At 46.1% G+C, this 21,828-nt stretch overlaps 2 protein-coding genes across 2 annotated transcripts; both read right to left on the bottom strand.

Moving 5' to 3' along the window:
* Positions 1-4,859: 4,859 nt before the first annotated feature.
* Positions 4,860-6,346, bottom strand: LOC123040344 (uncharacterized). The gene is made up of 3 exons (XM_044463217.1): positions 6,207-6,346; positions 5,381-5,579; positions 4,860-5,297 (listed from the first exon to the last, which is right to left on the bottom strand). Exons 2-3 carry the CDS (start codon positions 5,573-5,575, stop codon positions 5,073-5,075), a joined length of 420 nt encoding a protein of 139 aa, XP_044319152.1. The 5' UTR covers positions 5,576-5,579; positions 6,207-6,346; the 3' UTR covers positions 4,860-5,072.
* A 690-nt stretch (positions 6,347-7,036) lies between these two features.
* LOC123043408 (receptor kinase-like protein Xa21) lies at positions 7,037-11,742 on the bottom strand. The gene is made up of 2 exons (XM_044465837.1): positions 7,697-11,742; positions 7,037-7,619 (listed from the first exon to the last, which is right to left on the bottom strand). Exons 1-2 carry the CDS (start codon positions 9,540-9,542, stop codon positions 7,267-7,269), a joined length of 2,199 nt encoding a protein of 732 aa, XP_044321772.1. The 5' UTR covers positions 9,543-11,742; the 3' UTR covers positions 7,037-7,266.
* Between the last annotated feature and the right edge of the window lie 10,086 nt (positions 11,743-21,828).

The following is a 21,828-nucleotide window of genomic DNA, read 5'->3' as shown; positions in this document are numbered from 1 at the left end:
CTGCTATGCTTAGAGTCGTGTCAGGTCTGGTTCATCTGGGTGATGGGCTAGAGTGAAATGATTATGTCGGTAATGAGAGTGGTGTGGTGAACACGATTTGGTAAAGGTATCGATGAGAGGCCATGTAGGAGTACATGGTGGGTTGTTTCATTGAAGCCGACCCTAAGCACTGAGATCTGTATGTGTGATTTAAGATACAGCTACTACCATGCATTGGGCCCTGAAATATGACCCCGCTCGACTTCTTATTCACCCTAGCTCTCTGTCCAGGAGTTGCAAGTAGTTTCTGGTGTTTGTAGCCTACTGGAGGCCGTGGACAGCGCTGACCGTAGGGGTGGGCTGTGATGCGGTAGGTACGTGGCTGGGTGTACCGAATACCCGTTAGGTATCTCGGGAACCCTGTTCACATCGTTCGGGGCCGTATGGGAAGCCTCGGCCGGACTTCCTGCGGATGGAACCTGGATAGGCGATAAACCTGGACTAGAGACTTAGGTGTTTAGGTAGGTCGTGGTCTACACCCACGTCGGCTTTCGCTTGAAGTCTGCCGAGCACATGTCGTGTGCAGACGCTAAGTGGTGGAAACATGTATGAAGAAGTACACCCCTGCAGGGTTATCATGATCTATTCGAATAGCCGCGTCCGCGGTAAAGGACTACTTGGTTGCCTATACAGTTCATAGACAAGTAAATGGAAACTACTAAAAGCCTCAAGATAAGTGTGAGTGCCGAGGATGGCTCTTCCGTAGGAAGACGGAGGTGGATCCTCGGTAGTGTATTGAAGTGGTGAGTAGTGGACTCGTGTACGCAAAACCATTTCAAGTTGGAGTCTCGTAGGATAGTCTAGCCAAGAGTCAAAGCTGGCTTGCTGCAAGAACCCCACCAACCCTTCTTGATAATGTGCATGTATGTAGGACCTGATGTAAGTCTTGCTGAGTACCTTTGTACTCATGTTGCTATAATCTACATTTTTTACAGAAGACGCTGCAACCCCTTCTGATGGGTTCTTCGTAGACGTTGACATCAATGAGTAGGCTAAGGCCCAGGTGGTGATCCTGAGCTTGTGAAGGACCACGTAATATAGCTAGGCTTTCCAAGCCTCTTTTATTTTACTAGTTGTCTGTACCCAGACAAGCTACTTCCGCTGCTGGTTTGTATGACTGTATGACTTGAATGCTGGGTCGTGTGACCCGTATCTATGTGTATGATATGTATGGCTCTCTGAGCCCTAAATAAAGTACTTGTGTCGTAGAGTCATGTTGTGATGCCATGTTGTATTTGCACATATCGAGCATACTGTGTGTATGTTATTGAAATGCTTGGTATGTGTGGGATCTGACTATCTAGTTGTTTATCTTTAGTAGCCTCTCTTACCGGGAAATGTCTCCTAGTGTTACCGCTGAGCCATGGTAGCTTGCTACTGCTCTGGAACATTTAGGCTGGCCGGCATGTGTCCTTCTTCGTTCCTGTGTCTGTCCCTTCGGGGAAATGTCACGCATTGAGTACCGGAGTCCTGTTAGCCCGCTACAGCCCGGTTTACCGGAGTCCTGCTAGCCTAGTGCTACAGCCCGGACCCACTTGCTGATGACCGACACGTTCGAAGCTGGGTCATGGATGCCTGTCCCTGTAAGTCTGTGCCACTTTGGGTTTACAACTAGTCTTGTCAGCCCGGGCTCCCTATCATATGGATGCTAGCGACACTATCATATACGTGAACCAAAAGGCGCAAACGGTCCCGGGAAAAGGTAAGGCGACACCCGTGGGGATACCGTGCGTGAGGCCGCAAAGTGATATGAGGTGTTACAAGCTAGATCGATGTGACATCGAGTCGGGGTCCTGACAGAGTAAATGCTACTTACAACTCGGTAGAACAGGATCTTGGTCAGAGGCATTAAACTTCACAGGCCCTCAGACTGATAAAAGTAAAATTGCCCGTCGATAGCAGTGTGATTGTACTTGTTTAAGCACTTGTTCTGAAGAACTTCCTCCCAGACACAGGTGTGATCGTAGTGCGCTGAAATGGCATACTCTGCTTTCTTTCTCCATAAGAAATACTTAATGATAAGCATTGAATCAACATTAAAATGCAATTTGCTATCCAACCAGATGGAGTACATAACAGGTAAAATGTGTTATGTTAGCCATGGAACCCAGTCATCTCCACAACAGACAACTTCTACAATGGGTTAGGAGCTTGCATATGAGGCATATCAATAAACCTATCAGCCTTGCAAGCAATTTGTCAGCAAAATCCGACTCTATGCCAAACATACCAACTAAGCATATGCACAATCTTAGGAGAGAGAACTTACATTTAGGAACACATTTACATCAATATTTATGATGTCTCCATTCTGCAGAAGAAACAACATTTTTCATCCCACGGTACATAGGCATGACATAAAAATAAAGAAAGGAAGATGCACATTTCATCCTACAGAACCTGCGGCTGTGTTGAATCAGGTAGTCCGTGGCAGGCACACTCATTTACTTTTAGGAAATCCGCCATAGCCAAGTGGAGAAGGATAAGCACCCGCCTCAACTATCATATGATGCACTGCCCTGTCGATTTCATTTGTAGTAATTGATGGCTGAAATGACAGTGAAATAATTATTGTTATTAAGTGTACAATGCAGACTCTTCAGATGATTTAGGTATAAAATGATTCTAGTTATCTATGAAAAAAGGAATATACCTTAACCAATGTTCCTGCAAAGTCGCATTCCAGCACAGCCACCACACAACGACCCCTCACTCACAGACTGGTGGCAGCGAACGAAGAGAGGACACCGCACGCGCTGCGCAAAGGCTTGCAATCCATCGCCATGCTTGTCCCTTGGATGATCTGGAAGCAGCGCAATGAATGTGTTTTCGAAAACACACGGACATCGATAGAAGCATTAGTGGATAGGATTAAAACGGAAGCCAAATGTTGGGCACAAGCTGGGGCAAAGGGGCTCAGGGTAGTCCTGCCCACGTCCTGGGATGTCCACTAACCGAGTACACAGTCTTTTGTAGCCCCAGCCTCCTAGGAGGATTGTAAAATCCCTTCTCTTCAATGCAATGAAACGCAAAGCTCTTTGCGTTTTCTCGAAAAAAAAATGTTCCTGCAAAGTTCAGTACACGGGAAGCAAGTTTGCAAGCAGCTCTCATCCCAGCGATACCTTCGGCATTGTGTATTTGGCGCACGACGGGTAGTTCTTGCAGTATGTTTGCACCCACATAAGAAGGTCTTAATTAGAATGTGCTCTGGTACACAAATTTGGGAATAGACCTTTCCACACCTCAATGTTCTTTCTCTGAATGAAGAAATCAAGCGTAATAACACAAGATGGACTTTTTTGCAGCAGAGGAAATCAACATAATTTCTGAATGCAAGCAAGTGGCAAATAGATAGGTAGCAATATCTCTTGGTTGGTAGATTGAAAGACAGTGTGTCGATTGTTACACTTGAGCAGCTAAGAAATGAAACAAGACCACAACATTTTATTTTCATGGCAATACACGAGTGTGGTGCAGTCCAGTTAGAAAAATGTGATGCGTAGATACATGCATACAATGGATGCATGCACACGCAATTTGGTTCAGTTTCGGTCATCCAAAAAACTGAACCAAAAGGTCACACACACACACACAAACGTGTTGAACCAAAACTGAAGAAAAACGTCCAAAACTGCAGGTGTCGATGGGAAGCTCACCTCACGTCCAGGCGCTGGCTGCTCCACCTCCTCTCCTCTGCTCTTCTCTGGCCGCTGTACCACCCACCTACAGAGAAGTGAAGAGAGAGACAGGGTGAGAGCAGAAAAGCAGAGAAAGAAGCTGCCTGCACATCACTCACTCACGCATCACAGGAAGAAGGAAGAAACCAAGAGGAAGGGCAGGAGGGATCTGACCTAGGGTAGGGCGCCATGGGTGGGGCTCGCTAGTGTTTCGGTCGGCGGTTAAGGTCGGACGCGGCGGCGTTCCTTCGTGGGGGAAAGAGGTTGCTTCGCGGTGGAGGAGGAAGGAGCTCCAGCCGGCGGCGGTCCTCTGCTGGCCGCCGCAGCCCGACGGCCACGGTGGCCGCGCCGCCCACCGCGACTTCGCAGCCTGCCCACCAGCGCCCATCTCATCCGTGGTGGCGGTGGCGGCGGCGGAGAAGCAGGGGAGGGGCATGGGACTGGAGGAGAGGAGAGGAAATGAGAGAGAGAGAGAGAGAGAGAGAGAGAGGGGAAGTGGTTTCAAGAATGGGGGAGGTGTTATCTGCGCGCTCACTCACAGCAGCCTCGCCCAATTGGCAACTGGAGAAAACGAGGGCAACATCCAAAGGCTGAATTTCGTGTTTTGACCCTTTTTGCAAACAAAATCAAGATCTGACCCCGTTCAAAAAAAATCGGGATTTGACCCTTTTGCTACCGCCAGAGCCCCTGGCGGTAGGGTTAGATAGGCTACCGCCAGATACCCTGGCGGTAGGGTGTGACGGAGGGAGACGGGGGCCGTCACCGCGCGCTGACGTGGATAAGTACCTTACCGCCAGACAACCAGGCGGTAAGCTGTCTAACCCTACCGCCAGGGGCTCTGGCGGTAAGGTGTGGCAGGGTTTTGCCGTGCATGCCTTCTGTAACGAGATATGCAAGCGTCCTGGCGGTAGGTTCACCCTACCGCCAGGGCTCACGGCGGTAGGCTGTCTGACCCTACCGCTAGGGATCCTGGCGGTAGGGTCCTGTGTTTCGTGTAAAATTTTGTAGACATAAGAAGTTTGATCACATCCAAATAATGTGATCACAATTTCATAGAAATATGCAAGGGCCCTGAACATAAGAACCAATAGGCACAATTTCATAGACATAAGCATAATTAGTTTTGCCATTACAGATTAAGAAACAAGTACCAAATAACATAGTTTGATCATAATTTCATAGACATAAACATAACATAGTTTGATCACAATTTCATAGACATAAACATAACATAGTTTGATCACATCCAAATAGTTTCACGAAGCCAAAATAGGTAGCAATCAAACATGACGATCATCAGCAGCCACACGCATATATTGTTTAGATGATATCGATGACGATCATCATCTTCAAGCCTTAACGGTTGGTCTTCCTGATAGTAATAAGGATGGCCTGTCCAACATGAAGATTCTTGTCAACGAGGAAGCTCTTCCACCCATCTGTGCTTAAATGTGTGCGACCGTCCGTTTCCACGCCATACGCACAAGTAGTGACGGGGCCCCTTGCGGTAAGGCGTATTCCAGCATAGCCTTCTTCATCAGCCTCGATGCAACAACTCTCAAATAGGCTCTTTGGCAATTTCTGAATAAGAAAAACATATCAATTGATAAGTATGGATTATTTAAACTATTAACAATTCCTTGGATTCTACACTAATAACATACCATGACATGTCGATCGATCATGGTACTTGTCAGACGGGTCACGAATGGTGCCCCGATCAACTCAGCACGTGGCAGAAAGTTGTCCCATAGGTTGCACACCTCCCGTTCGCTCAGCCTCACTCTTTGAGCACAGATGGCTTCCTCAAGTGGGTCTTCATAGTCATCATCCTCATCAAGTGGTGGTGGTGGCGCCATGTTCCTTATATAAGCATTGATTGGATAAAGTTAATTAAACATCAATATTTGTTCTAATGCAAGCAAAACAAATATCTACAATATTCACACAATAAATCATCACATATGGCTATAAGAAAGACTATGGTTCATCTAGGTTCTAGGGTTCATCATATCAACTAGAGAGGGTTCCTCGTATGGCTATAAGAAAGACTAAACCTAGGGTTCATACATTTGCAACTATATGAAATAGAAATACACACATTTTCACACTATGCATTAACCACCTACCAATTTTGCAAAACATACATCTTCACAAATTTGCAATACATTAACCATCTACGAATTTTGTTATGCCTTTATCCTCACAATCTTGCATTCAACATACAGAAAGATTTCTTATAAAATTCATATACACATCACAAAATAAAATGGACCAACATATATGCATTCACCAACATATCCTCACATATCTTGCAATTGTTTCACCCACACATCCTCACATAGGCCTACTACTAAATCATATACTCCTAAACAACTAAAACATCATAAAAAAATCAACACCAAAACCTAGGTTGCACCTAGTGCCAAAAATAACTCCAAAAATAAAAAACCATTGCGAAAACTGATTGGAGGGAATGGAGGAGCTTACCGGCCTCTTCGATTTGCCCCAAAGATCCACGAAAATGGTGGAGGGAAGAGGGAGATCGAGGGAGGGGATCGGGATGAGGAGAGAGGCGGCGCTCGACTCTGTTCGAGTCGAGGGGAGGAGGAAGAACGGGCTGGTGGGTGGGGTAGGGCCCGCCCGCAGCATCACTTGCCTCTTCGGTACCTACCGCCACCACCTCGGGCGGTAGGCCACCGAATCCTACCGCCTCAGACTGTGGCGGTAGGCCCTTTCCCCCGCCAGTACGCGCCGACGGCCGTCAGTCGCTGTTAGAGGGCCTACCGCCACTGATGATGGCGGTAGGACGTGCAAACATACCGCCGGCCCTCCTGGCGGTAGTCAAAAGGGTCAGATCCCGAAATAGTTTCAGACAGGGGTCAGATCTCGAATTTCTTTGTAAAAAGGGTCAAAACACGAAATTTTGCCGCATCCAAACGGCAACTAGTTTGTTCATTGGCGTTTATTGAGTCCGACGTGGCACACGCCAGAGGGCTACCCTGATGCACACCTTATTGTTTTGGATAATGACTGCATGCACACGAACAAATAGGGGTTCAAAGTGGGCACTGTCGAAAGTGTCCTCGGACAAGTAGGTTCAGTTGGAGATACTCTAAGACACTGCAATCATATGAAAGTTAACAGGTGTATCAGTTCAAAAGACAGGTTAATAGGTGTACTGTTCAAAGTTATTTTTTTTTATCAAGAACCAAAAATCATTTCTCAAAAATCCAGGGCAATGAATTATTAATAATACAATCTCACCAAAACTTGCAAATGCACATATGTACTGCAATATACTTCTCTGGATACGCAGATTAATAATTGGGATCACATGAACTCAGCTTCTAAAATATCATGTCTAATTGAGCTTCCAACATAGGGAGCTCCAATACTGAACATGTACTCTTTCTAGGAATTCAGTATTTTGATAACTAGAGTTCTCATGGCTTTCCCACACTAAATTGTGGTCTGTAGAACCAATTTTTACAGCAAAGATATTCACACCTTATACTCTTATTCAAGAACTTGTAGATCTGCAAGTTAATCAGCAGAACTCAAAGAATGCCTCTTTCAGAGACAAAATTCTGGCACAGACTTCTCCCATTCCCGGACGATCTTCAGGCAATTCCATAGAACACAGGAGGCCAACTTCAACCAAGGGTACCATATATCTCCGCATAAACACTCTGTCACACGGATGTGTGTGACCGTGAGACAAATGGGGATCTAAAACCTCTCCAAGTCTACCTGGAAATGCTGAGCTCACAAGCTTGTGCAGGCTCAGGCCATCTGTGAATATTGCATCCGTCGGTCGCCTTCCGGTGAGCATTTCTAGAATGAGGATTCCAAAAGCATATACATCACATCCTGGCGAGACTTTGTATCCCATACAATACTCTGTAAAATCAGATATAGCATTGTTACTACAGGAGAAAAAAACAATAAGAAAATACTCGAAACAAAGTTGAACTCACCAGGTGCGATGTATCCAATTGTTCCTTCCACACCAACCAAGTCTTCTGGACTACCAGGGATTGAAGAGAGAAACCTCGCTGACCCAAAATCACCAATCCTTGCGGTCATATCATAGTCCAGAAGAACATTTCCGGGCTTCAAATCACAGTGGATTAGAGGAGGCGTTAACTGGTTGTGCATATAATCCAGAGCCAGCGCGACGTCCATCGCTATTCTTATCCTTTGGCCCAAGCTCAGTACTCTCTTGGGGCTATTGTTGTGTAGCTTCGGATGGACCCACATATCCAGGCTTCCATTGGCCATGAAGTCAAAAACTATAGCTTTGAATTCATTGTTCTCTAGGTCTACTGTCGAGCATACGGTGACAGCTTTGACAAGATTGCGATGGCGGGTGTTTCGCAGCACCTCACACTCGGTAACAAAGCTATCACGTGCACCATTCTCCTCAAGATGGAATAACTTGATGGCGACCAGGTCCGTGTCAAACTCAAACCTTCCAATGTAGATCGAACCTGTGCGACTTGAGCTGATCTTGTTAACTGGAGAGAGCCAGCTGGTAGCTTTAATAATGTCACTATATGAAACCTTCTTCATTGTCTCCTTGTAGCATGGAGCTGCTTGTGCTTGCCTTCTCTTCAGAAGAGTGAAGACAAAGCATATAAAGTAGAGCAAGGCAATAGCAATGGGAGGAATTATTTTCACCAATAGGAGTGCATTCTTCCTCTCAACAGCTGACGCCATGGGGCAAAGTGGAAACTGGAATAAGGTGGTGGTTACACTTGCACAAAGCTCTTCATTGCCATCCAATGCCACCGCACTATGATTCTGAAAGATGCCACCAGTTGGAATCGGCCCTTCAAAGTAGTTCATAGACAGATCAAGTTGCTGCAAATAACTCATGTTTGCAAAGAACTCCGGAATTTGTCCAACAAGGGACTTTTGGGAAAGATAGATCTGATCGACGTTCTTCAGGTTACTGAAAGACTGAGGTATGCTTCCATTAAGCATGTTACTTTTCAATCTGAGAGAAGATAGTTCAACACATTGGCCAAGTGAAAGTGGAACTTGGCCAGACAATCTGTTGAAGGAAATATCGAGTTGGAGAAGTTGAAGCAATGCACCGATTTGTAGCGGAATTGATCCTGTAAGGAAGTTGTTTGATAAATCCAAAGTGACGAGGGTAGTGCTATTGGTAAGCTCACTTGGAATTGGTCCTTCAAGATTGTTAAAAGATAAATTTAGCATGTCCAGTTGCTTGTAATTTCCTAAAGTTCTTGGGATGTTCCCACTCAAGTAGTTTCTGTCTAGATAAAGCTTGTTTAGCCGAGAAAGATTACCTATTGTAGATGGGATCTGGCCAGATAATTTGTTCTCTGATAGGATTAGGACAACCAGCTGGCCTAGGTTCCCAATAACAGAGGGAATAACGCCGGAAAGCATGTTTTGGCCCATAGCAAGCATTTGGAGGTTTCGAAGGTTAAAAATCTCAACTGGAATTCTGCCGACAATTTGATTGTTTCCAAGATTTATACGTTGTAAACTTGTGGAAATATTCCCTACAGATCTAGGGACACTTCCACTCAGCTTATTCCCACTCATTTCCAACATTTGTAGCCGCGCACAATTTGCGAGAGAGATAAGGAATTCCCAACTTTTAGCCTCTAGTAAGTTATTTCGAAGAATTAGTAGGTGTAAGTCAGATAAGGATCCTAGAGATGGGACTGTTCCAACTAGGGAGTTGTTTCCAAGATCAATCCGGCGGAGGTGCGATGCGTTTGCAAGTGTTGAAGGTATGCTTCCAGAAAGTCTGTTAGATGAAAGATCGATAATTTGGAGGGCTGACATCTTATGGAAGTCTGGAATATGGCCAACAAGATTGTTTTGTGCAAGACTGACCTCTCTAAGTGATCTGCTAGTGCCTAATGATCTAGGAATTATACCTACAAGATTGTTCTTTCCAAGTTTCAGAGATTGTAGGTGTTGAAGTGTGCCTATCTCCTCAGGGATGCCCCCAAAGAAATGATTTTCTGAAAGGTCTACCTATTCTAGTGATGTAAGGTTAGCTATCCAAGGAGATAACTTACCACGAAGTTGTGCAGAGCTTAAGTCGAGTAAGACCACACGAAACGGACGAGTTGTACCGCAAGCGACCCCTGGCCATCTGCAGAAGCTGATCGAGGTGTTCCATGATCCCAAGACACTGTGGGGATCGCTGGAGATGCTGGACTTGAAGGAGAGGAGGGCCTGCAGGTCGATCTCCGATTCGTTGCTGATGGATTTTGCGACGCCGCTGGACGACATTAAGATAAGAAGATTGGTGAAGAGAAATAGGATGCCATTTGGAGAAAGAGAGCAGAGAGTTGTTGCAGGTGCCATGTCTAATGCAGTGCATCTTGTCCAAATTCCCTGAGTTATATGTGTCTCCCAAAGTAGGCTTGGACACTTGACTAGTTGGCTTGGTGCTGTCTTTTTCTCTGGGATCCTTGACTTGGTGTTGACTTGACTGTAATCTCTGTCACAGACCAAGACTCCTCGGTGGCAGAACAATAAGTGGCTGAGAAATGACACGGTAACTTTGACAAAGACAGGGAAAGAAAAAGGTGTGCAAAGACTGGTCCATCAAGTTGATTTATCAGCACTTGCTATTTGCTATAGGTTATGCTGCTACGCAAAACCGAGAGCAGTTTTCGGTTCAGTTGAAAGTCTGCTACACGTTTACTGTAGACTGGTCAAGAGCGACCCGGCCACACAACTCTACTGAACTCTTTCGGTTATATAGAGGTCCACAGAAGAGGGATTCAGTCTATCTCCCATCAATCTCTTAACCGAAGCCGAGAAAGCTTGTTCAACCTAGAAAGATTACATATTAGCTTGGTGCTGTCTTTTTCGGGGCCATTACTTGACTTGGTGTTGACTTGACTGTAATCTGCGTCACAGACCATTCTTCAGTGGTAGAACAATACGTGGATGAGAAATGACAGGGTGAATTTGACAAGGACAGGGGAAGAGGAAGGCGTGCAAAGACTGGTCCATGAAGTTGATCCATCAGCACTTGATATTTTGCTAGGCTGTCGCTGTGCTACTGCCAACCCAAGACCAGTTTTCGGTTCAGTTTTCTGCAGATCGGTCAAGAGTGACCCGGCCAAACGACTCTGCTGAACTCTTTCAGTTATATAGACAGAGGTCTACAGAAGTGGGATTCAGACATGCATTCTGTATTCCTTCTCTTGACCAAACAAACGTAAACACTTAGCAAGAAGTACTAGACATTGTTAAGCAACTAGACATCCTTTTTTTTTTTTACCAAGAACAAGGGCAGGGCATTAAAACAAACACGTGATGTGCAGCGACAACACCAGAGGGAGTAAACATCCTCTGGTGAGAACAAACACGTGATCTTTTGGCCTAGGGAAACAAACTGGTCGTGGGAATGACACAAGGGGCCAATGTTAACAGGAAGTATAGGACGTCGTTAAGCAACCATCCTTGGTTTTGACCAAGAACATGGGCAGGGCATGAGAACAAACACGTGATGTGCAACAACAGCTCCCTCCACGTTAGCTCGATGCAAGACGAGAGGAGCAAACAAACGGTGAATGTTTGGTTGAGACCATGGTGGACTGGACTCTGTATAGCTGCAAAACAAGTTAGAGGAGGCCAGGGAGTAAAAGTAGACCTCGATTCAGGGCAGCCATGTTCAGGCGTCAGCTCCTCTTCTCCGCCGCCCCAGACATGCACCTCCTCCGGCCCGGCCTTGACGACCAACGAGAGGAAGGAAAATAGAAAAGTGACGAAGGTTTAAGCAGGCCCTTTGTTGAATTCTACCAAGAACATGGGCAGGGCATTACAACAAGCAGGTGATGTGCAGCACCAGCTTCCTACTCAACAATGGGCAAAAGAGACGGTCGTCAGGTTTGCTTGAGATGTGGTGGGCAGCGGCGACTCTTTTGTAGCTGGACCAACAGAAGAATAGGAGGGGGCCGCCGCCGGCGCGGAAAGCCAGAGACGGACGGCGAGGGGAGGGACAGAGAGATGCCTGCCTGCCGCTAGTTCACCGAGTTTGCCTTCTTTTTATCACTGATGAAGAAATCCCAGCGGCCCAATGACAGGCCTACCGAGCACCCTTCTGCCGAAAAGAAAAACACACACACAAAAAACTGTTGGACATTATGAAAATTTAGAAAATTGTTTTTTACATGTAAAAAATCACAAAACAAACACTTAAACTTTCCATGAATAAATAAAAATGTCCATGCTTGAAAAATTCATAAAATTGTCATGTGGACATTATGAAAAATCTATAAATTGCCATGTTTGCAATGTTATAAATTTGACGTGTGACCAGTAGTTTTTTCTTACAAAATTGCAGTGTATATAAAACGATTTTTTTCGGGAAAACATATTGTGACGGCATGATAACAAGTGCTAGCCATGGCAAATTTGAAATTTTTTTAGGAAAACAAATTGGTAATTTTGCCGTGTCTCATCTACACTTCTTTTCCAACATTTCCCATGTCGATCAAGACTCCTTTTGGAAATTAATTTTAATTTTTCCATGCCAAACTAAATATCCCTAACTTGTCTTCCCGTGGCAATTTATGAAATGTCTGTAGGAAAACAAATTGCTAATTTTTCCATGTCTCGTCTACAAAAGTCTTCCAACATTTTCGATGGCAAAACAATATTCTTTTTGTTGCCTTGGAAGTAAAAAAAATCATTTTTGGCATGTCTAATCATGTTTGCGTACCACCCACCTTTTCGGTCGGCTGCCCCCAGGCCACCCCACCGCCCGTGGCACCATCCCTCAGCCCCGCCACAGCTTCAACACTCTTTCCCCCATCTTCTCCTCCGGCGTCAATGCTGGATTCGGCCGAATTCATTGTTGTTGATGTCGCCATCCCAAAGGCTCTATCCGTCGTCGGTGAGCCCTATGTGGTTAAAAATGGAACCACATAAGATTGGGGAAGCAGATGGAGCCCTGGGAGCGAGCCCATGCTCGTCGATGGTGCCGGAATGGTCCTTCCTCCCCGCCACCGCGGCCGAGCTCCCCGCTGCTCCAGCCGACCTGGCCTTCAGCTCCCAACCCTGACTATGCACTCTAACGAGTCATCACGCACCAACAGTGCCTCCATCCGATCCACCTGAAGGAAATATGCCCTAGAGGCAATAATAAAGTTGTTATTTTATTTTCTTATATCATGATAAATGTTTATTATTCATGCTAGAATTGTATTAACCAAAAACTTGATACATGTGTGAATACATAGACAATACATAGTGTCCCTAGTATGCCTCTACTTGACTGGCTCGTTAATCAAAGATGGTTAAGTTTCCTGACCATAGACATATGTTGTCATTTGATTAATGGGATCACATCATTAGGAGAATGATGTGATGGACAAGCCCCATCCGTTAGCTTAGCATAATGATCGTTAAGTTGTACTGCAATTGCTTTCTTCATGACTTATACGTACATATTCCTTTGACTATGAGATTATGCAACTCCCAAATACCGGAGGAACACCTTGTATGCTATCAAAAGTCCCAACGTAACTGGGTGATTATAAAGATGCTCTACAGGTGTCTCCGAAGGTGTTTTTTGGGTTGGCATAGATCGAGATTAGGATTTGTCACTCCGAGTATCGGAGAGGTATCTCTGGGCCCTCTCGGCAATACACATCACGATAAGCCTTGCAAGCAATGTGACTAATGAGTTAGTTACGAGATGATGCATTATGGAACAAGTAAAGATACTTGCCGGTAACAAGATTGAACTAGGTATGAAAATACCGACGATCGAATCTCGGGCAAGTAACATACCGATCACAAAGGGAATAACGTATGTTGTCATTGCGGGTTGACCGATAAAGATCTTCGTAGAATATGTAGGAACCAATATGAGCATCCAGGTTCCACTGTTGGTTATTGATCGGAGATGTGTCTCAGTCATGTCTACATAGTTCTCGAACCCGTAGGGTCCGCACGCTTAACGTTCAATGACGATTTGTATTATGAGTTATGTGTTTTGGTGACCGAAAATTGTTCGGAGTCCCGGATGAGATCACATACATGACGAGGAGTCTCAAAATGGTCGAGCGGTAAAGATTGATATATTGGAAGGTTATATACGGACACCAGAATGGTTCCGGAATGATTCAGGGTTTTTTCGGAGTACCGGGAGGTTACCGGAACCCCCCGGGAAAGTTAATGGGCCTCATGGGCCATAGGGGAGAGGAGGAGGCAGGCCACGGGAGGTGGCGCCTCCCCCCCAAGGGAGTCCGAATTGGACAAGGGGGAGCCCCCCCTTTCCTTCTCCCTCTCCCCCTCTTTTCCCTTTTCCCCTCTCCGTTGGAAGGAAGGGGGGAGCTGGGACTCCCCCCACTTGGCGCGCCCCTAGGGCCGCCCCCCCCCCCTCCTCCTTTATATACGGGGGCAGGTGGACCCTAAAGCACATCAATTGTTTTAGCCGTGTGTGGTGCCCCCTCCACCGTTTACTCCTCCGGTCATAGTGTCGTAGTGCTTAGGCGAAGCCCTGCGTGGATCACATCACCAACACAATCACCATGCCGTCGTGCTGACGAAACTCTCCCTCGACCCTCTGCTGGATCAAGAGTTCGAGAGACGTCATCAAGCTGAACGTGTGCAGAACTCGGAGGCGCCGTACGTTCGACGCTTGATCGGTTGGATCGTGAAGACGTTTGACTACATCAACCGCGTTAACCTAACGCTTCCGCTTTCGGTCTATGAGGGTACGTGGACACACTCTCCCCCTCTCATTGCTATGCATCTCCTAGATAGATCTTGCATGATCGTAGGAAATTTTTTGTAATTGCATGCTACGTTCCCCAACACCTCCCATAAAGCGTATAGTGTCGGTGGCGATGCCGCCTCAAATCTGGTAAGCCTCCGCTCTTTTTACGGGTTGCCAAGTGTCATGTTGTTCAAAGAAAAAAACCCAATCGAGACTTCTTCGCTCGTGCAGGGCATGGAAGCAAGGTATAATACAAATCCCTTTATGTTTGCAATTAGATATACTAGTAGAATGCCCGTGGGTTGCTACGGGCAAAATTTGGAAAAATGTAGCAAATTGATGACTACGGGCAAAAAATAATGTACATCCGAACGCACCTCCACATTGGATCCCTCCCACCCTAGACCACTTTCTCTTCAATCATATGCATGTGTTCGGACAATTTGGCGATACGGCTACGTGCACATGAACAAATAGGGGTTCAAAGCGGGCGCTGTTAGAAGTGTCCGCGCAGGCGCGCACAAATAGGTCTAGTTAGAGATACTCTAACACACTGCAATCATATGAAAGTTAACAGTTGTGTCAGTTCAAAAGACAAGGTAACATGTGTACTGTTTAAAGTTATTTTTCATCAAAAACCAAAAATCATTTCTCAGAAATCTAGAGCAATGAATTACTAATAATACAATCTCACCAAAACTTGCAAATGCACATATGTACTGCAATATACTTCTCTGACCACCCAGATTAATAATTGGGATCACATGAACTCAGTTTCTAAAATATCATGTCTAATAGAATACACATACTAGTTTTTCGAACATAGGAAGCTCCAATCCTGAACATGTACTCTTCCTAGAAATTCAATATTTTGATAATTAGAGTTCTGGTGATTTTACCACACTAAAATGTGATCTGCAGAACCATCTTTTACAGCAAAGATATTCACGCCGCATATTCTTATTCAAGAACGTGCAGTTCTACAGGTTAATCAGCAGAACTCAAAGAATGCCTCTTTCAGAGACAAAAGTTTGGCACAGACTTCACCCATTGCCGGTCGATCTTTATGCGATTCCATGGAACACAGATGCGTGTGACCGTGGGACAAATGGGGAACTAAAACCTCTCCAAGTCTGCCTGGAAATGCTGAGCTCACAAGCTTGTGCAGGCTCAGGCCATCGGTGAATATTGCATCCGTCGGTCGCCTTCCGGTGAGCATTTCTAGAATGAGGATTCCAAAAGCATATACATCACATCCTGTCGAGACTTTGTATCCCATATGATACTCTGTAAAATCAGTTATGGCAAATAGGTCAGTCCATTTTTTCTGCACTGTCCGATGTACAAAGAACGTGCAGATCGCCTTCATCTACCTCCAGCCAGTCAGTGTTGACGATCTTCCTCGAAACGCAAGCGACCACCGACCCAGTATTCCTCCCCTGCCTGCGCCCTCCCCTCGACCTCACCGCACCGCCGTGCTTGGCGCCGCCCCCCGGCCATCCATTCAAGCCCCGCCGACCTCCAGATCGGGCGCAAGCAGCTCCTGCGCCCCACACCCCTATGATAGACACCGATGCGCCGCTTCCCCGGGGAACAGGCGGACTAGGTGCTCCGCGCGCCTAAGCGGGTGCTGCTTCTTTTAATTGCGGTTCGACTGACCCTGAATTGAAATCCAGGCGGGCTACTGACCTCTAGCAAAGGTGAAATAGTAAAAGGGAGAAAACCTTGTGCATTTAGTATCACGAAGAAGATGCAATAAGAAGCGTTCAACTAGTTTCTTTCGTGGGATGAATACGGTGTGAGAGGAGACATAAGATTTGCACGAATAAGGGAAGAGGAGTACCTCTTTCTGCTGGCAGTGCTGTGTCCTCCTTCTGTTTTTCCGATGATCTTATTGTTCGCAGGAAACCAGAAGTTGTGGAGGACGGTGCAGCGTTGGACGAACCCATGGCCAAGTTGTTGAGTGTGGTGCGGTGGCCGTCTGTCGGCGGCAGGGAAGCAGATTCGAGGCGGCGAACGACGGCGTAGCGGGAACAACTCCGGTGCGGTAGACGGTTGCGACAGTGGAGCCACAACAGTGAGGCGCAGGACGGCGTGGTCGGAGTGGTTCTGGTACGGCGCACGTCGGCGTCGGCGTCGTGGAGGCAGCTCTGCCTCGGCTTCAGCTGCTAAGTCCTTGAGGGCGTTGCGGTTGCGGTTGCGTTGGATGACGACGTCGGGGTACCGGCTCCGGCGTGATGGAGGAGGGCGGCGGTGGATTGGCCGCTATGGGGTGGAGGACGAAGGAGGCTAGGGTTTCGCGGCTGGTGGAGAGGGCGTTTTCGCGCCCACGGAGTATGAATGGGGAAACGAAGGGAGGCGGGGAACTAAGGGGAAACAATGTTTCGGTTTGAGACACGCTTGTTTGAAATTTGGGAAAAGTTACAAACTTTGCCCCCATCTAAAATTTCGGACATATTGCAGGTTGGGGGTAGGACAGTCATGTCAGGTGTCCCAAATGTGAGCGGGATAGATTTTGACCGAGCGCATGGGTGTTTAGGCGCCCACGGTGTATGAATGCTTCTCGGAGGCGGTTGAGACTGGCGTCTTGGTGAAGTTACAAACCTACCCCGGTTTAGGCCTTTGGACATCGGGCCGATAGGCTACACAGGCCAGAGTGAGGGCAGTAATTTCCTACCACCAAAACATTAGTCTCGCGCGGTTTTGGGTGATTAGAGGCCTATTTGGCGCTTCGTTCAATATTTGGGAGCAGAAGCATTAACGTTTTCGGTTCTCTTGAATTGAACTTTCAGGATTTGTCAAACTTCACAAATCTTTACTCTTGAAAATCCTAAAGCTATGATTATTTTGGAATGGAGGGGGTACATTTTAATATACATTGTACACGAGTATATATTAAAAAATATGCAACTTACCTCAGTTCATGCATGGTTCCAGGTATAATCTCCTTGGTTGCAAAAAAAGTTAGATATGCGTATGAATATATATAGCATGTTCAAACTCACAACAAAGATTGATGCCCTCTTTTACATCTGATTTACAAATGCCATTATCTTGGGTTCAAATAGATGAATGCACTTCATATGAATTCGAATCTTCGAAACCCCCTTTATGTTGAATTCAACATGTATTTTATTTCGTAGCTAGCAATTTGGAATGTATCCATGTAAGTGACAAATGTGTAAAGTGCTTCACATTAACAACATGGAGTGCACTAATTAATGTTTATATATGAATTGCAAAAGCATCCATTGCCTGTATTTCAAACCGCTCTCACTCTATGGATCAATAATATGAAATAAACACATGCACATGCTAGAATTCAATAGAGTATGGGTGTCTGATAGACCGATTTTCGTCCATACGCAAATTTTGCAAAATTCATGATCTCATCCAAATATAATAATGCCATCTATATTTTAATTTAATGCGTAGAACCACCTTTTACATGTAGATGCACTATGCCTCACCCCGTTCTCACAAACACGTCATATATCTCTCTATCTAACGCATAAGTGCACATACTTTATATGCATCGGCATTTCTCTTTCACACATGCTCACAATCTCTCTCAGGGTGTCGGGGTGTCTCACGCACATGCTCTTTCACACATGCACGGGCGTCGTTGCTGCCGTCCACGCCGCCGCCTTGTACCGCGTATCCCGTTTCTGTGTCCGAGACTTCCATGCCGGCGGCCGCGCCATGCAAGCAGCGACAGAAGCCGGGTGCGCGGAGAGCGATGAGTCGGTGGCCAGCGCCTCCGCGTCCGCCACCATTATCGAGGAGAAGTAGAACACGGGAGGCCGCCGCCGCTTGGGTCCCATGAAGGCCACCGCGGAGGCAACACCGGCGTACACAACAGGTGTCTTGCCGGATCCTTTTGTTGCGAGGACCTTCGTCGACCCCGCATGGGCTCCACGGAAGAGGGGAATGTTAGGATGGACTTGAGCTGGTGCCGGCCATGGCGAAGTAGTGGCCGGTGATGAACTCGAACCGGTGCCGGCCACCATCATCTTCGGCACCAGCCAATGATATCAGTTGGGCAATGGGGGAAGCAAGCCGTCCTTTGCGCTGAAGCATATACCTCCGGGGCTCCCAGCAGTCCGGTGATCATGCTGCCCGACATGAGGAACACAAATCGATCAGCGGGCGACCATTTAGGCCAGGTATTATATACCTGTGCTGTCCAGAACTAGCACCGTGTAGTTCATTTGAATATAATGAAATCCGTCATGTTTGTGTGAAAACCCGATATTTTATATGATTTCTGTCGTTGTTTATATGAAATATCAGTTTGTCTATGTGTTTGCGTGAATTTCGTCCGGTTGGTTGAGTTGCTGTCATAATGTGTGCGGCTACGATTGAATGGCGTAATTTGCAGGTCGTTGGTCGGACTGCGGGCTGCTCGGGCGGCGTTGTGGGACAAAAAACACAGCTCGTGCGAGCTCGTCTCCAACGTGCGCGCTGGAGGATGCATGACAGCATGAGCACCCGAGCCATTCCTCGTTCATCGGTGGCAAAGGCACCGATGGACAAAAGGGTCGCCAATATTTTGGCTATCCCGGGCAAAATCCAAACAACCCCTCCCAACAGATTCAAATCCCTTGTTCGTCGTGGAATTTTGCCATGTGTTATTTTCATGGACTAGCAAGATGCCCGTGCATTGCACGGAACACCAAGATGCATTTTTTTACAAACTCCCGCATGCATTCAAGGGATAATTAATGTCCTGCTTTGCTAGTACTACGAGGCAAACACCATTAATATTGCATCGATTAGTGTTAGTGGCCTTGTATATCTGCAAATTGTAATTTTGATAGCGGCCCATTGTATATAAAAATGGAGGGAGAAATATGAGAGATAAGGTGAGGAGGAGTGGGGCGTGGTGCCGTGGTGGTGACTGGTGGTCGGACTGGGCGGAGGCATGGGGATGGACGGCGCATTATGTCTAGGTTTGTATCTCTCTCACATACACCCACGTAGGTGGGGGACATGCACGAAGAGGTGCACGCACGGCGCACGTACTCCCATCTCTTTCCCAACCACACCCGCGCGGGTACACGGTGGAGCTCATTTCTGTATGACAAAGGCAACCCACGTGGTAATTTGGCACGTGTACTGGTTGTCCACTTGGTGGAGGGAGGATCGTCTACCACGGGTGAACAAATAAATTGCGACTTGACGCGTTATGTTAAATTAAAAAAAGAGGCAAACCATGTGAGGCCTACCTTAGAGGCAGGGCTCTATACACTGGAGTACTTTTGATGTGTCCCGTCAACTCGCAGAACAAGGAGAAACTTGCTTAGTACACCATCTCCCCCGCCCACGGGCGCGGTGGCTCGCAGGATGAGGTGAAGCTTAGTACTACTGTACACCTTTACGCCCGCTCCCTCGCCCATGCGCGCGATGGCTCGCAGCACGAGGAGAAAATTTTACTACTCCCTCCGTTTATTCCTCGTCCCTACTACTCCCTCCAGTCCTCTTTTGTTTGCGTCTAAGGTGAAGCCAGGATACCAAGGAGTGATTGTTTCGTTTGAAATTGGACAGTTCTATCCCTGTTGTGCTACCAAGAGAGGCTGGGGTTAGTTTTTCTAGGCATGCATGCCATTGGTTGAGCCTGCCCCACACCAGAATTCTTGCGTTGCATGCATCTCTCTGTCTTTCAAGTCTGCATGTGTCTCACTCTTCCATGCCTGTATGTGTGTCACTCTATCTGCATGCGCACGCCTTGGGAAGGGGCGATTGGTATGGGAGAGAGAGAGTTGGGAGTTACTGCGGCTGCACATGCAGTCAAAGCGGAACAGATGGGAGGGGTACCAGTGGAAAGAGCGGGGTAAAGAAGTTAAGGCGCAGAGCTTTGAGGGAAAAACTGATTCTTTTTAGGCGCAAACCAAAAAGGAATGGAGGGAGTACGTACATACTTTGGTTAGTACTCCCTCCATTTACTTATACAAGGCCACTATAAAAAAAATACATTTTGCATCTATACAAGACCACAAATAGTAATCGAGCCTTTCCAGTTTATGACTCAATTTCAAAATCTCTCCAACCAAGGTAGACGGTGAGTGGTCGAATTAATTTTGTAGTATGCACAGTACGCTTATTTTTCTCAAGAAGTTATGTTTACTGAGGCATTAATTAGAACGAATGCATGAATGACCACTAAATTTCCATGAACTTGTAAATGCATTGGTTAGTTTCCGCTTGACACTGCTTGCGTCGGGTGATCTAACGCACCTCGAAATCCAACATGTAATGGTACTACTACTAGTATAGTAGAATTGAGACTTATTAAACGGAAAAACGATTGTTTTTTAGATGAGCCCTATAAACCCTAGTGGGTACGTACTCCGTAAAAACAGATTTTTCCAAAACTAAGTCGCTCCCTTTCATCAATTCTGTAGTATACTCCTGCGCTGACGCTCCCTTTCATGAATTCTGTACTTTCTGTCACCGACATGTGGGACATATAGCAACCGGGTCGACGTGTCAAGCACCAAATAACAGTGCAGAACAATAGGGGGACGCACCCCACTCGTACCGGCCCAGTAGTAGTAATGAGCAATGAGACGTCAAATCACAATGCCGCACCTTCCCAGACGAACGAAGCAACCATTATTTCACACTTCGGTTCGACATCATCTCAAACCACGTACTAGTATTGCTTCTGCCTCAAGAGGGACACGCACATCGCCTTGGTACATCATGATACGTGGGACCGCATGACAGGCCATGCTCCCCCGCCGATCGCTCGGTAAAATCACCTCATTTTTACTATACTTCCTTCGGATTGGTTTACTACATGGCATGCACGTCGTTCTATGTTGAGAATTTAACTGGCTATATATATATATATATATATATATATATATGTGATGAACAGTATGCTAGCCTTTTAAAAAATGTATACTTTTGTACAGTAGTAGTACCTCCGGCCTGGTTTATTAGTCCCCTATGTAGTTTGTGCTAAATTTTGACCAAAGATTTAAATGAAAAAATGTTAGTGTATGTTAACAAAAATTATAACGCTGGGTTCATATTTGAACATAGTTTTCAAATATATAATTTTTTGTGACATGCATGAACATTTTATTAGTTAAATTTATGGTCAAAATTTGGCACAGATTACAATGAGGACCAATAAACCAGGACGGAGGTAGTACTCCACTATCGATGGATTGCGCCATGGAGCAAAAATTGAAATATAAAAAAAAGTGGTACATATAGAGAGCGCTCGTCGCCAAATTATGCATATAGTACTATTAAAAAAGCTAGTACGTGCTTAACTGGGGTGCTAAATTCTATTAAAAAAACTAATACTAGTATGTACATACTGAAGAGTTAAAGTAACAAGAAGAAACATAACGTAGTTCTGCTGGG

Source organism: Triticum aestivum, chromosome 2B, assembly GCF_018294505.1.
Source record: "Triticum aestivum cultivar Chinese Spring chromosome 2B, IWGSC CS RefSeq v2.1, whole genome shotgun sequence".
Taxonomy (NCBI): Eukaryota; Viridiplantae; Streptophyta; class Magnoliopsida; order Poales; family Poaceae; genus Triticum; species Triticum aestivum.
This window is presented reverse-complemented; position numbering and strand designations above follow the sequence as displayed.

Bases quoted from the DNA above. Each gene is read 5' to 3' on its own strand.
- LOC123043408 (XM_044465837.1), bottom strand. From the start codon at position 9,542: ATGTCAGCCCTCCAAATTATCGATCTTTCATCTAACAGACTTTCTGGA. The intron at 7,620-7,696 runs GTGAGTTCAACT...CTGATTTTACAG, and splicing joins AATTGGATACATCGCACCTG to AGTATTGTATGGGATACAAA.
- LOC123040344 (XM_044463217.1), bottom strand. From the start codon at position 5,575: ATGGCGCCACCACCACCACTTGATGAGGATGATGACTATGAAGACCCA. The intron at 5,298-5,380 runs GTATGTTATTAG...TTTCTTATTCAG, and splicing joins TGATCGATCGACATGTCATG to AAATTGCCAAAGAGCCTATT.